The sequence below is a fragment of the Nanorana parkeri genome, unplaced genomic scaffold, assembly GCF_000935625.1.
Source record: "Nanorana parkeri isolate BGI_ZX_2015 unplaced genomic scaffold, ASM93562v1 scaffold11, whole genome shotgun sequence".
Lineage (NCBI taxonomy): Eukaryota > Metazoa > Chordata > Amphibia > Anura > Dicroglossidae > Nanorana > Nanorana parkeri.
In genome coordinates this window covers 2,008,974-2,024,910 of record NW_017306279.1, presented here as the reverse complement: position 1 = coordinate 2,024,910, position 15,937 = coordinate 2,008,974, and the positions used below count along the sequence as shown (strand labels likewise).

General features: G+C 39.7%; 1 protein-coding gene across 1 annotated transcript in view; it reads right to left on the bottom strand.

The window, feature by feature from the left end:
- WDPCP (WD repeat containing planar cell polarity effector) overlaps positions 1-15,937 on the bottom strand; it is a 249,435-nt gene that overhangs the window by 157,303 nt on the left and 76,195 nt on the right. Inside the window, exon 8 of the mRNA XM_018555708.1 lies at positions 14,865-14,998. Within this exon, the coding sequence (XP_018411210.1) occupies positions 14,865-14,998 (134 nt within the window). The remainder of the gene's footprint in view (positions 1-14,864; positions 14,999-15,937) is intronic.

The following is a 15,937-nucleotide window of genomic DNA, read 5'->3' as shown; positions in this document are numbered from 1 at the left end:
ATTAGCCCCCCCCCCCGCACCCGCCCCCCCCCTCTTTCTCACCTGTCCTCAACGTTGCCGTCCCGTCCCTTATCCCCCTATGTGATAACAGTAAAGTTAAGTGTAAAAAAAAAAAAAAATTGGTCACAAAATAAATAAAACTTACACAAAAAAAAACCCACCAAAATTTTTTCATGTAGTCCCTACATGCAAAAAGGATGATTGCGCCAATTACGCAGCACTTATTACGGATCATCGCGAGCGTCGGAGTGAAAGCAATAATTTTAGGGCCATCAATCACTGTTAAAACTAAACTGATGAGCGGTAGACATGTGCGATTCGTTTCGTTCCGAATCGAAATTCGGACGAATTTTCGGAAATTCGGACATTCGGATGTATCCGAATTCCGAATTACAGACATAACGAATGCAAACGAATCCGAATTTCCATTTCCGAAATTCGGTAGCGGTAGTTCGAACGTTCGTTTCGTTTTCGGTTCGTTTCTTATTCGTTTCGTTCGTTGGAGCAAAGTGACATTAGAGAAGGAGAAAAACATTTTTTTCCCCTCAAATGTCACTTTGCTTCAAACGAACGAACGAAACGAATAAGAAACGAATAAGAAACGAAAACAAAACGAACGTTCGAACTACCGCTACCGAATTTCGTCCGAATCCAAATTCCGAATCCGAATTGACTTTCACACCCGAATCCCGAAAAACGAAATAACACAAATCCGAATTTAAAACGAAACGAAACTAAACAAATTTTTTGGTAGTGCACATGTCTAATGAGCGGTATTTTAAGGCTTGACATGTTTGGTGTCTATTTACCCGACGTGACCCCGTCTTTTATATTTTACCAAAAAATTGGGTAATAATAAATGTTTCCTAACATATAGAGGGAAAAGTTTAAAAAAAACAAAAAAACTTTCAGCATTTTCGTTCTGTAGTAAAAAATAAAAACCTCAGTGGTGATTAAATACCATCAAAAGAAAGCGCTATCTGTTCCCAAAAAATAGTATACAATTAATTTCGGTACAGAGATGCATGAGAGAATAAATGTCAGTCAAAGTACCGCAGCGCTGAATACTGAAAAATGGCCTGGACAGGAAGTGGTTAAAGACATACTTGCAAATAGTTGTTTTCATACTGGGTTTTCTTTTCTATCTTTTATTTGACAAATACTCGTTGGATATGGCATATGGACTATGAGGATAAACGTGTAATGATAATTGTTGGCCTAGTTTGAAAAGTGGGACAATCTCTCAAGGATGTTTGACCTATATTTATTAACATGTTTTGTAAATCTTGATATCGTGATATAAATGATTTTACATAAGACTTTGTATAAGAGAACTTGTTTTAATAAAGTGATTGAATTCTGAATATGTTTTACCATTATAGTCCAGTATAATTTTCTTTGGAGGTGTTTAATTGGCTATTCGGATGTGGTACTGCCCAACGTAAGAAGTAAATAGATTCAAAAAGAGGACAATGCCTATATATAGTATTTGGTGCTAGAGAATGATGCGGAACAGTGTACTAAGACATTTGAGCCTAGCAAAATTGCAATCCAGATGACTGCATGATTCTGTGTGACCCTGTTTTTGGACCGTATTGGAAGGAGAAATTACCTATGTCAGAGGGAGTTAGAGCACAAAACTGGAGATGCCCAACTCCAGTACAGGATTGCATCCTCAAAGCCATCGACATCAGAATCTCCAGGAGCCAGACCTGCAGCAGTGGATAGCTGAAGTGTTTCATCTGCAACCAAGTTGGGCATGTTGCAGGCTACTGTCCAGAGAGGAGAAAGGCTAGCCCACAAGCTAATGTGACAAATGCATCCCCTCCAGTGTTGCCTGCTGGGGAAAAGTTGGCGTCCATGCATGTAACCCACAGCCAGTTTCTGTGGATAACTGAGTAACAGCTGAACTCAGGGATAAGGCATTAGAGAATATCCAAGTTCATCCAAGATTGCCATGGTTGTCATAAAGGTTGGAGGAGTAATTCCTGCAGTGCCTATGGCTTGTGTTTCTTTAAACCGGGAATCCAGAAGTAAAGTGACAGAAGTGGGCATATCAAATCCCACCATCATATTAATGGGTGCCAGCCTGGGCAGTCTATTCTTCCAGTGCATGCCTAGTCCCCAGAAGCCAGAGAAGCAGATCCCTAATGCTTTTGCAATGTTTAGACTGTGGATGGGTTTTAAGGGTGGCCAGGAGAAGGAGACATGTCTCTAATAGAGAATGTAGCCGAATGTATGCGTTAGGTTGTTAACAAGTTGTATGATAAATGTAACAAACCTTGTGGGAAAAAGGGTTGAGGATTTGTAACAGTGTATGGAGAAAAGAATTGTGTTCCTGAAGTACCTTTTGTAAAAATCAATTGTGTTTAAGTAGAACCAGGAGAGGAGAACAATCTTGTAAGTATACAACCTTGTCATGAAAAAGGATGTGTGGCCATTCCTCTGCAACTATATAAGTACTGCCATTGCTGATTCAGCACTGTGCGCCAGAAGGGAAGACCATGAAAAAATAAGAAAGGGGCATTTAAAAAAACATAAAAACAAGGGAACGCTTTCATCATTTAAAAGTTACAAAGAATAAAGATATAAAAAGGAAATTAAGATAGCAAAAATTCAAAACAAACTACTTTCATTCATAACTGAAGAGGTAGTAAGCATGACCGGCAAGTTTACTATCTCCTCAGTTTGGTAATGTACACAGTAGAGCTCTGTACTGTGAAGAGATCTGTGCTGTATTGTTAAAACTGTTTAACCTTAACCCACATACCCAAAAATGATGGCAGCAATTCTGGCGTACACAGCAGGGTAAATCTCAATTTCCAAACCCCAATTTATTATTTTCTCATTACATTACATTACAAGGTTCGCATGTGTACATGTCAAATTGCAAAGAACATGTGTGAAAAATCTAGTATCAAACAGATACAATTACAGAAAAATCACAGAACACCGATTAGGATGAGTTGGAGGGCTGCAGGACAGAAGAGGCATAAAGGGTGCAAGAGTGATGTGGAGAGGATAAAGAGAAAAAGTATAGGATAAGGATAATGGGGGTGTGCGCACCAGTGCCTTAATATACAACGGCCATGTAATACAAGTGTCAATAAATCTGTACTACAGCTTATCAGGGTGATAAGGTGTCTTAAGTCAGGAGACTGAAATGAGCTGAAGGTATGTCTTAAACTTTGTCCAAGAGGACCATATGCTAAGTCGTGGGCAGTATGATCTCTCTGATCTTGAGTCAACTCTTCCATGAACATAATTTGCTCTATTAGGTCGTACCAAGCTTTCATGGTCGATGCCTTCGTTTGTTTCCAATGTTATGCTAGGTTGGTTTTAGCAGCATTTAACAGGTGTGGGAGTATACTTTTTCCGATATGCTCTGTAATGGATTGTGTAGCAGTGGAAAAGACATGTACAGGGATTAAGTGAAGGTGCCCAGCCAGAGATCATTTGTATTACAATTGCAATTGGTCTCTAATAAAAGTTTAAAAGGGCACAACTAACACATGAATACAAGAGTACCTTCTGTGTCGCATCTCCTCCAGCACATGGGGGACGTGCAGGAAGAGACGGTCACTTGAAGGGAGACCAGCGGCCAGAAAGTGTCAAGTTCAGTTCCTCTGCTTACTTGCTAGTACACGAGGAGCGACACAGTCATAGCATTTTAAGTTTCTGTTCTTTAGACAGTACTTTTCCCACTTAGTTAAATATTCCAGAAAAGATAGGAGTGTCCAATTTTAAAATGCCTCATTATAGTGGAGAAAGTGTTCTGACCCTTCCTGGTCCAGTTGAGCTGCAGCCTGTCTTCTTTTGCAGTGTGTCTGACACTGCTCGTTCCTCTTTGGGGCCCTATTATGACCAAACCCATAAACATCATCATTCTGCAACTACTAACAAACTCCTGACGACTACCTGTCTCAGAGTGATGATGCAACACCATTTAACCATCAGCTTGTCCATTTAGTCTCCAGCTTTGCATGTGTTCAGATCTACCAAGTGTCACTGCTGCTGTTCCTGTTCTCTGTGTACGACCCTGGCTCTAGCTGACTAATGTCCTGGTTCCTGGCTCCAGCTATTGTTTCCGTTCATCCTGCTCTCAGTGTTTCCTGACCTCTGTCATGGCACTGATGACATCCCAAACTTTCTAAAATAGTTTTTATCATTTTTGTTTATTGTTATTTTCAATAAACTCCTTTTATTTTTAACCCACAGTTTATCCCACAATTATCTTTCAAACCTGTTGGAAAGTTCCTGTGTCCTGGCAGTAGTATTAGAAGAGAACTGTAATGCCTCTGCAGTCTTTTCTGAAAAACATCCCGGTAACGGAGGGTTAATAAGTGTGATTGGAAAGGTATTACAAGAGGTATAGCTGTGCTCAAAAGCTTGCATACCCTTGGAGAATTGGTAATATATGTACCATTTTTAAAGAAAACATGGGTGAGCAGGCAAAACACATTTCTTCTATTTCTTATGGGATTCGTATTCAACTGCAGGTCATAACAGAATGGCACAATCATAAAACATGGCAACAGATTAAAAAAATGAAATGAAATGATCCCTGTTCCAAAGTCTGCATACCCTTAGTTCTTAATACAGTGTATTGCCCCCTTCAGCATCAATGACAACGAGCAGTCTTTTGTAATAGTGGTCTATGAGGCCCCGAATTCTTGCAGGTGGTATAGCTGCCCATCCGTCCTAGCAAAATGCCTCTAGGTCATGCAAAGTCTTTGGTCGTCTTGCATGAACCGCATGTTTGAGATCTCCCCAGAGTGGCTCGATGATATTAAGGTCAGGAGACTGTGATGGCCACTCCAGAACCTTCACCTTTTTCTGCTGTAACCACTGGAAGCTCAACGTGGCCTTATGATTAGGGTCATTGTCATGCTGGAAAGTCCAAGAGTGTCCCATCCCATATTGTGACAATAAAGCTCTATTTTGGTCTCATCACTCCAAATTAAAGTGTGCCAGAAGCTGTGAGGCGTGTCAATGTGTTGTCAGGCATATTATAAGTGGGGGTTTTTTTTTTATGGCATTGGAGCAGTAAAGGCATCTTTCTGGCAACTAGACCATGCAGCTCATTTTTGTTCAAGTATTGTGGTATTGTGCTCCCGGAAATAACCACACCATCTTTTGCAGGGCAGCCTGTATTTCTCCTGAGGTTACCTGTGGGTTTTTCTTTGTATCCCGAACAATTCTTTTGGCAGTTGTGGTCCACCTGACCTTGGCTTGGTATCAAGAGATCCCCACATTTTCCACTTCTGAATAAGTGATTAAACAGTACTGACTGGCATTTTCCAAGGCTTTGAATATCTTTATATTATTTTCCATCTTTTTAAAGTTCCAATACCTTGTTACGCAGGTCTTATAACAGTTATTTTCTGCTCCCCATGGCTCAGTATCTAGCCTGCTCATTGCATCCACGTGAGAGCTAACAAACGCATTGACTATTTACACACAGACACTAATTGCAATTTAAAAAGCCACAGATGTGGGAAATTAACCTTTAATTGCCATTTTAACCTGTGTGTGTCACCTTACGTGTCTGTAACAAGGCCAAACATTCCAGGGTATGTAAACTTTTGATCAGGGCCATTTGGGTGTTTTCTCTTTTCATTATGATTTTAAAAGGAGCCAGCTATGTAATAATAAATGGCTTTGTATGATCACTATACTTGAATAAAAGTTTTTTTGGCATGATCAGTCATATTTTCAATATCATTGCCAAAATGTCACGATTTCTGCCAGGGTATGCAAACTTTTGAGCACAACTGTATCTCCATAGGAAAGATGTATCCATATTTGGTTGGAGAGTTTAGAACTATATTCCTCTAGTGTGGCCCATCTTTTTCTTTAGTCAGAGAATGTCCTATCTAAACGTAGGGAGGCTGCTATGGTAGGGTGAAGCCTCAATCCCCTTTTAATTGTATTAGAGTAAGATGGGACATTTTTGGGCTTTTAGAGCATTCAGATGAATTGGCTGGTAATATGTAGTGATTGGAAGAATAAGAGGGGGTTATTAGAGTAAAATATGGAAATAGAGAAAAACTGTAAGAAAGATGTTCATCTTTAAAACATTAATTCTCCTTACCCAAAAGCATGCTCATATCTTCCAGAGGTTATAATATTGGTGTTTGTGAACTCTGATTTGCACACAATGTATGTTTGGGTGTTTTCCTACCATGTTCAGGAAGGGCTCCAGGGAAAGGGCAAAAAGTATAGAAGAAAGGGGACATCTATGGCATGGAACAAAAAGTGAAATAGGGCTTAAATCATATTGAGTATTCTGGGGACTAGGCCCAAATGGGACAGAGAGGACTTGAGGAATTCCCAGTCCACCCTATCAACCGCATTTTCTGTGTCAGTGGACAAAAGGTGGGGGTTTAGTTGAGGCACAAGTCTAAGGGCTAGTGCTTTAGCATAAAGTTTAATGTCCACATTTAATAGGGCTAGAAGCATGAATGTCATTGGGATTGTCAGGTCTTTAGCCTGCTTATGTGTTACAGAAATATTAGCACGGAGAGTTTCTGATCTTGGGGGCCAGAATGTATCTGGTATAGTGGTTGTTCAGAAAATAGGGGTCTCGCCGCTTACATTATATAAAGCATGCAGATTGCTTTTGGTTTTTTTTTTGCATGGGCAAGCAGTTTCCCAGGCTTGTAATCCCATTCATAGTAGTGTCTAGAGATTAGGTTGAGTATGTGCCTATCTTTAAATAAAAGTAAGGAGAAACTGTTATACCATTGTGGAAAGTGGTGTGGTCTGAGGGGAGTTTTAAAAACGTCTTTAAAGGTGTGTCTATTGCAGAAATGCTGTAGAAACATTGTGATGTTCAAGTTTTCTAAGAATTGCAAGCCTTTTACCGGTGATTTCAGCCCCTAACATTGTGGACGTTGCTTTTAATGGGTCCAAATTTTCTGGGAATCTCAGTGTAGTGGACTTTCACTTTGCTGTGCTAAGCACGCTGGGAACCCCCATTTGTAGGACATGTTTGCTGTTCTGAGAGCATCAAGAAGTGCTTTAGGTACCTGGCTTCTGTCCAGGGTCTCTTTAGCCAAATCAGGGAATATTTTAATAGAGGCTCTATAAAAGTCAATGTTCTCCAATTCCGTGAGTTTCTGTATCACCATTTTCTTATCAGTGTAATAATGGAATCTGCAGATTATCACGGTTGAAGGTGGGAGAAAACAGATTAAAGCTCAGTTTTGTTAGGCACCTTGTTAGACCCACCCGTCATGGAGTGATTAATGTTTAGCTCCAGAGGGATCTGTGGATTCCTTTCTAGGCACTCGAGGATGGAGGGGAGTAGGTGCACACTCAGGGTCTAGAGTTGGGTGATTCAAGGCTACTTTCCATGCGTCTGGAAGTACAATTGCAGCGTGGGAGTTTCCAGGATCTTCTTCATCAGTAGCAAGAAAGTGCTCAATAGTCCCTGAGGAGTGAGTTTTGGGCAATCCAGGGTAAAGGCTTTCCCCCCCCCCCCATCACAGATAGCCAGTATCAGCAATGCAAGAGGTAGTTATTGAAAAAATTACAAGGAACCAGCCCCCAAAATTAACCCAATTACTCTGTAACAGCAGTCACAGTTTTAGATCTTTACTCTATAAGAGCAGCCACAGTCTCTTTTTTTAAGTTTCAATGGATATTTTTCTCAATGGACAATTTAGGTCGTTGACTCCTTGAAAGCAGCCACAGGTACCTTATTCTGTAAGTAGTGAATCATTCTTGCTATGTGCAGCAACAGCAGCTTCCACTAGGCCCTTCCTGGACAGCACATAAGATTTAATTCAAGATGTTACCTCCAGGCAAACATTTCCTTCTAGACAGACCCTCCAGGAAGGTAACTGAAATCCAACAGAGCATTAACACCGCATTAACAAAGCCCAGGGGAAAAAAAGACCACTCTGGACCACTGAACAAACTCTTCAGTGATTGACTAGGGCAGACTCATAGCTCAGTTATTGGTTCTTCCCACACTGAGTACTGGAGACATTAGCAGGCAGTAGCAATCAATATCCCGAGCTTAGGGAAAGCCCGCAGTACACAGAAAAAATAAACCAATGATTAAGCTAACTACAGCCTAGGGAACCATGTGAAAACTAAAAAGGGACAACTTAAACGATAGATGGTTCCGCATGCAGCTCAAATATATGAATATATAAATAGCAGGGACTGTGGTGGAATGCTCGAGGTAAGTTCATTTTCTCACATTTTGTGAGGAAGTGGAACTACAAAACAATTATTTTTCTTTGCTTTTGATAGAGTGAAGAAGGTTTACAACCTCCGTTCTGTTTGGCTATTTATGCTACCTTGCTGAAATATGATAGACTGCTATGGTCATTGCACTTTGAAATTCAGCTTGGCTATTTTTGCTACTTTACTAAACCCACTGGTTAGTGTATTAACAAGTACAAAACTCCCACACAGTATATCTTGATTAAGCTGGGTACTTCACACTTTTGGCCTTATTTATCAATGTGTCTGAAACTCCAGTAGTCTAAAGCCACCATGCATATACAGTACAAACTGCAAAAAGTTGTATGCCTTGTGTTTAGTTATGCAGAGCAGACATAAGAGCAGACTTGCACTGTGCCTATATAAGAACCTCCATTCCCCATAATAGAATTTATATCACTGATAGTGATGGTACCACCAATGCATGTTTTATTGCATTTACTCATTGCAAGTTTATAGGTTTTTTCATATATACAGTAAATACACTATTTTCCACTGTAAAAGCATAACTTGTGCTTTTAGTAGCTGATATTTTAAAAAAGTAAAGCTTTGTAGATATAATAAACTGATCCTAGTGACTTATTTTCCCAGTATTGGACTGGATCCCTAGAGGAGGAACATTAAACCAGGCGCTCTGAACCTGTGGGTGACAGAAAAGATAAAATGATAATTTGCCAGACACTTTAACTTGAAAGAGCATGTCAATGTCAAGCCTCGCTTCTCTGGACTGGAAGCGGCGGTTTATCTTGCAGTGCTGTGTCTTGCGTTCATGTGCTTCCGTGCATTTTTTACATTACAGCTAAGTTCGCGGTGAACAGCTATGCTGAACGTACAAGTCAATATGGAATAGGGGTCTTGAACTGAAACAGCCTGAAAAATGGATGAGATACTCTCATCTCTTGCTTGCAGACAGTTTTTCCTTCCAGGCAAAATCAAATGTAATATAGTGAGACCTAAATTAAACATGTGCTCCAAACAGCTCTGCAGATGCAAAACGCCTGATACCAGGAAACACATTACCTGAAACCTGGCACAGGAGAGATGGCACAATATTCCTCCTGCAAGTCCTGCCAATCAGGTATTTGGAGAGTTGGTTTATTTTTCTCTAAAAATGATTTTAAATTCACCAAGGTTACATATAATGGAATAGCCTCTACATTAGCAAACGGTTACTTATAACAGAAGATGCAAGTCATAAACTGACTAAGGTTATGTTCTTGCTAAAATCAGTAATGCTATATTAAATTTCCCCAAAAAACTGTTAACTTTCTTCTCCAAACAATTCTGTAACACAGAAAAAGATAATGTGAAGTTCCTGGCTATTTCAGGCAAACACGGCTAAATTACACATATGTAAACTACACGCTCCAGACATAGGCCTTTATATACAGCTGAACTCAAGGCAAACAGTATGAAAACGGTTTTAAAAGAAAGAATATTTTGAATCCAGTTTATTCAGTTTGTGATCCAGACACCCCTGGCAGATAGCATTGCCAGGTTGGTGACTGGGTCACTAACCCACTCCCAGTCTGCTTAAGAAAAAACACCTCAACACTAATGAGAATCATCAGACTGCCTTTAACTCCTTTCAACAGACAACCAGTGTCAGGGTGGCAAAATTATAAAAGGCATGGCAGGTTGCTTGGCTACCAGTTCTACCTCTCCCTCTACTAATATGAGTCCTGCTGTGCTACACAAATTCCCAATCATGTGCAAGGAAAAATAGATTTTATGCCAAGTGAACTGCTCTTCTACTCCTTTACTAAATTAACCCCACTTTGTTACTATGTGATATCTTCCTAATCAAATGTAATGTTGTCTTCTTGAATATACAGTTATGTGAAAACTTGAGAACATGCCATGGGGTTTGTTCACTTTATTAACTACTTCAGGATCGCTGTACGTATATATACGTCCTGGTCCTGAAGTAGTTACACCAAGATCATGGCTGCTGCTGCGTGGTACCGTTTTTTTCATCAAGCGATTCTCGTTTTCTACAAGTGATCTGGGTTGCTGCACAGTCTGCCAGATCACTTGTAGAAGCCTGTTGTCAGGATGGAGAGCAGGAGCAGACTAGTGAACATCTGTCACAGCTGTCAGAAACCGGCTGAAATAACACAGGGGATCAGGCACAATGCTGGGCTCGATTCCCTATATTGGAGGCCAGCGGAGACATCAGGGGTCTCTATAAAGAGAACCTGTAACCTCGAAATGCTATCACATAGGGGATTATTATTCTACATGCGATAGCAATAAAGTTAGGTGGGAAAAAAAATAAAGTGAAAAATTGTAAAATAAATTAAAAAAATGTTTTTTAATCAACCCGCCACCAACATGGAAAGTGTGCCAGAAAGAACTTCACTGCAAGTTCAGCTTGACATTGAACATATAGGAAACGACCAGGCCTTCTGAAACAGTGTTCAGTGAACTGATGAATCAAAGACAGAGTTGTTTGTCCATAGTTACGCTAGACATATTTGGTGCAATCCAAATACAGCACTTCAAGAAAAGAGCTTCGTATTAAACCATGAAGCAGGGTGGTGAAAATATTATGGTTTTGGGTTGTTTTGCTGCTTTAGGGCCTGAGCAGCTCACAGTTATCAAGTCCACTTGAATTCTGTATCATATCAAAGTGTGATAAGTTGAAGTTAAACCAGAAATGGATCTTTTAGAATGATAATGATCTGAATCACATATTAGAAAATCCACAAGGAATGGTTAAAAAAAAAAGAAATATGGACAAATGTGTTGGCACCCTTACAGCTCATTAAAACAATGCTTCATTCCTTGCTTATAAGCAATTGTCTCATGTATACCTGCATGCCTTTGATATGTCAGAGTAAAGCAAAAAAAAGGATGAAAAGAGAAATTATTGCTCATTCTACAAAGATATTCTAAAATGGCCTACAGAGATTTATTGGTACCCCTAGAAAAGATTACAAAGAATTGGATCATAGTGATATTTCAAACTTGCTGTCTTCTGTAATTAGAATCACACGTCTTCAATCTTGTAAGTAGTCAGCGAGCATATTTAAGTGGAGAAAAGAAGTCACTCTTCTGTTTGGTATCATTGTGTGCACCACACTGACTGTGGACCAGAGAAAGCAAAGGAGACAGCTGTCTGAGGGGATCAGAAATAAAAATATAGACCAGGATGCCAAAGGTAAAAGCTAGAAGATCATCACTAAGCAGCTCGATGCTCCTGTGGCTACAACTACAAATATTATTAAGAAGTTTAATGTCCATGGGAATGTAGCCAACCTCCCTGGACATGGTTGCAAGAGGAAAATTGACCCTAGATTGAGCAGAAGGATAGTGCAAATGGGAGGCAAAAAGCCAAGGAAAAATTCCAAAGCTAAAATCCAAGGTCAAGATACATCAGTGTTTGATTGCATAATCTGCTTTTTGAGTGACAGTGGGCTCAAAGGAGGAGTCCACTTTTGAAAGAAAAACATAAAAAAGTAAGATTGATATTTGCTAAAATGCATATTGACAAGCCACAATGTCCCTTGGACAGCTGAGACAAAACTGGAGCCTTTTGGCAAGTAACATCAGCTCTAAGTTCACAGAAATTAAACTTTCAAAGAAAAGAACACCATACCTACTGTGCAACATGAAAGAGGCTTGTTTAGGTTTAAGGACTGCTTTGCTTTGTCTGGCCCAGGGTACCTTTAGTCAGTGCAGGGCACAATGAAATCTCGATTATCAAGGAATTCTAGAGGGGAACATACTGCCCAGTGTCAGAAAGCTCTGTCTCAGGTCATAGGTCCTCCGACACGATAAAGACTCAAAATACATAGCTAAAAGCACCCAAGAATAATTAGGAACAAAACATTGGACTATTCTGAAGTGGACTTCCGTGAGCCCTGTTCTAAAGCTAATCAAACATCTATGGAAAGAGCTAGAACATGCAGCCCGGAGAAGCAATCCCTCAAACCCAAGACAATTAGAGCAGTTTGCTCAAGAGGAGTAGGCCGAACCTGTTGGCAGGTGCAAAGGTCTCAATGAAAGCTACAGAAATTGCTTACTTGCAGTGATTGCCTCTAAGAGTTGTACAACAAAATATTGGGTTAAGGATCTCATCATTTTTGTCCACGCCATTTCAATTTGTTTTATTATTTTAAATATTCAGTTGAATCAAAAGCAAAGCCAGATTTATTAAAATAAGGAATAAACAATGATGAATGCTATTTTTTTCGTGGGAGGATACCAAAAAATGTGACCAGGTCTGTACTGTTTCCACAATATACTTTTGCATCTATTTATATTTTTTTAAATAATTGATTGTAAAGGCAAAATTCCCTTGTGTTTTTATTCAAAGTTATCACCTTATTCTGTAGGCACTCTTTGAATGAAGGTCTAATGCTTGCCTGTTTAAATATAGTATGTTGAAAACATCAGATGTTTCCATGGGTAGTACTTATTTTCCATTTGACCAGTGGCATAACAATCGCCATAGCGACCCAGGCGGCTGCTATGGGGCCCGGGTACAGGAGGGCCCAGCCAGGGCAGCCCTCTGATGCCGTGTGGGCCGTCTGGGTCGCTATGGCATGTAAGGGTGCTGACTGTCACTGACACAGCTCAGCAGCGGCTTTGAAGATCACTGAAAGATGTCAGTGATGTGTGCAGCGGCCGTGTGCTTTACATGCAGTATGTAAAGCACAGTATGGAGGTTTAAATAAATCCTATGTATTCCTACACCATTGTAGCAATCTTTAAAAAAAAGTGCTTTACTAGCTATAACTTTGAAATAAAGAATGACAAAATGTTGCAGCTAAGAATACTCAAACAACCTGCTCTTTGTAAGGGATGCATTATGAGTAAATCACTGCTTACTACTGTTGTGGGAAGACTGGGCCTTGCAGCAATTGCATAGGGAACAGATGCCTAGTTCGTCACATTTCTATGGTGAAGTCAGCAATAAGCATTTCATTGCCCATGTGCTGCATTCAACTTAGTTGGAGAGAAGAATGAATGTGTCCCCAACAAGAGCAGTATGACTAAGCATAAAAATGTGTCTCACTGGTTGTCACGCTTGGTAAGTAATCTGTCCATTGAATTTCAAGGTTGTTATGGTCACTTTAATCGTGTTGCCAAACACATTGGTGTAGTACTTTTCTCAATATTGACTCATCTATGTGGAAATAATTGCAATCGCTTGAAAAAAATCCAACACAGACAATTTCTCTTTCTCCCCACACTTGGCTGGCCAGCGGTGTCTATGATTAGATATCTGCCCTACTCTTCTCTTTGTGGAGCTATGTACTGGTGGCCAGGTATAGCCATGTAGTCTCCCATGAATCCTACCATAACTTGATAGTTCATGCACTGGTCACCAGGTTTCTAGGGCAACTTATGACAAATGACACAGTGGAATTTTTCAATAGACAACCAGGGTAAACTAGAAAAATACTATAGAGGTTACTGAGAAAAATAGGTCAAGTCTTTGGTTATCCCCACATTTCACCAGACACCTTTGCTAGATTAGCCTTAATGGTAAAAGGCTACGGGATGGGTAGAACTTCTTGTCTATTGTTTCCTGAGATGAAGACAGTGTTGGACATTTCTACTGTGTAAAACAACATCGTATTTTTTAATTTAAATTATGTGGATATCATAGGAAAGAAGGATTATGCAGTGATCACATCATGTGCTAAAGTTACTCTGTCAAAACTGGGTTACTAAAAACTGAGCTTATGATGATCAGAATGTATCGAAGCCAAAGCAGCAGAATGAAATCCAGGAAGCTAGCATTTCTAGAAGGTGAGGTCAGCATTGCCAGCCTTCATACTCCTCTTATGACAGGATCCCTTTAAATGTGTCCATGGCGTCCCTGTCTGATGTTTAAAATTGCAGCAGCTCCACTTCCCAGCTACCATAATTATTACTAATCATAATTTGGCTTGGTGTACATTTTGTACAATCACAATGGCATAGTCTTATGCATACAAAGAAACCCGTGAGTCACAAGTATTTTTCCTAACAAATAGCACATTCTAACCCTTCTTAGTCTAAAACTAAATATTTCCCTGAAGTTCTGTTGAGACTTATTAACCCAGACATTTAACCCGGAGCCTTAATTCATAACTAAACTCAAGAAAGAAATGCAAATGCAGATTCCTTCAGAAAACCTTTGTCCTTGTACCTTCCTGAGGAGTGAACTGACATCTCGACCAATGTGATCAGCTATCTTCTATGAAGCATTGCCCATCTAACCAGTAGAAATAAGGAGCGCGAGAGGTGTTTGTAGTCCAACTCACGTGAGCAGCCTAAGGTGAAAACACTGATCTTCCATAGATAGAGTGCAGTGATTGAGCATTAGCGCTCTAGAACAGGAAGTATATTATTGGTAGGATCACCAGGTGGAAATTTTTTTTTTTTTTAAAGCATTGAGAAAGGGAAACTAATGGAGTCACCACATCTAAGGACTAGTAGTAGTACATTTTTGTTTTTGGGCTAGAATATGCGTTAAATATATTTTTAAAAATCAAATTTTTTCATTTCCTTATAGTCTCATCCTTGCCAAACACTAGAATTTTTATATGGAATACACATCATATCTTACAAACAGGTGGGACAAAAGTTATTGAACGCAATCCTTAAAAAAATAAAATCATAAAATGTACCTTCATATCAAGAGCGGAGAGTTTTTCCAAGTGTTTGTTTATGTCTGGAGAAGCAGTCTTTTTAGTAAACTGGATTAAACAAAGTTTGTTTTCCTTCAGAAATGAAACGATGATGAAAGTATCTGTGAATACAGCTGGAACACAAAGAAGATAAGAAAGTGTTACCCTGGTGTGGTTACATTCTGGTACCAAAACAAATGACTGCAGATCAACACAAAGACAATTCTACAAGCCGGTGCTTTAAATATTACTTCAGTAATCTCCTAAAGTACATTGCTGTGTCATCCTGCTAGAAATGAGAAACAAAGCTTATGATGGATTCACAGGAAATACTAAATTACATTATGCAAAGCTATCTATCATATCACACATGTTTTATCTGTCCATGGTTTCCCATTGTATAAGGCTATTTCCAACAGTGCACTTCAGATGCCATTTCCACACTCTTGTACGTGTCAGGGACCAGCCAGAATTAACCAGCTTTTAAGCTCGGTGGGTTTTTACCAATCTCAGACTAGTCCAAATCAAGTTATACACTGTGATAAAAGACACTCAAGCAAGAACTGGCTTAAGGCGAACCTGTATTTTGCTCATATGGGTCAAAAGGACAGGGTAACAAGCAGGGCTTTAATGGGAACCTTTAAAGGTTTTGGGTCAGTCTTGTTTTAATATTTTCTATTTTAAATATATATTTTAGTTTGCAAGTTTTAAAACTGTTTTCTGTTGTTTCTTAAATATTTTGTATTACAAATAAACGTCAATTAAAATGTAACACATGACAAATGATTCCTAAAGCAGTATGAGCCTGCTAAAAAAGACAGAAGCAAACAAAGCTTGCTTTGCAGCTCCCTTTGTCTGAAAGAAACCTCCTAATGAGTCACCTTAATAAGTGAGGAGTCTCTGCTGTGATGGCTCATTGGTGTTCTGTAAAATGGCTTCTACCAGCACAGCTGAATGGCTAATGTCTAGGTATACAAAACCGCTATACAATTCATTTCAGCAGTGTGAACTCACCTCTCCTGTACCCCCCCCCCCCCTGCCCCCCTTTCTGGGGGAATTTTTGCCCGTGTTCC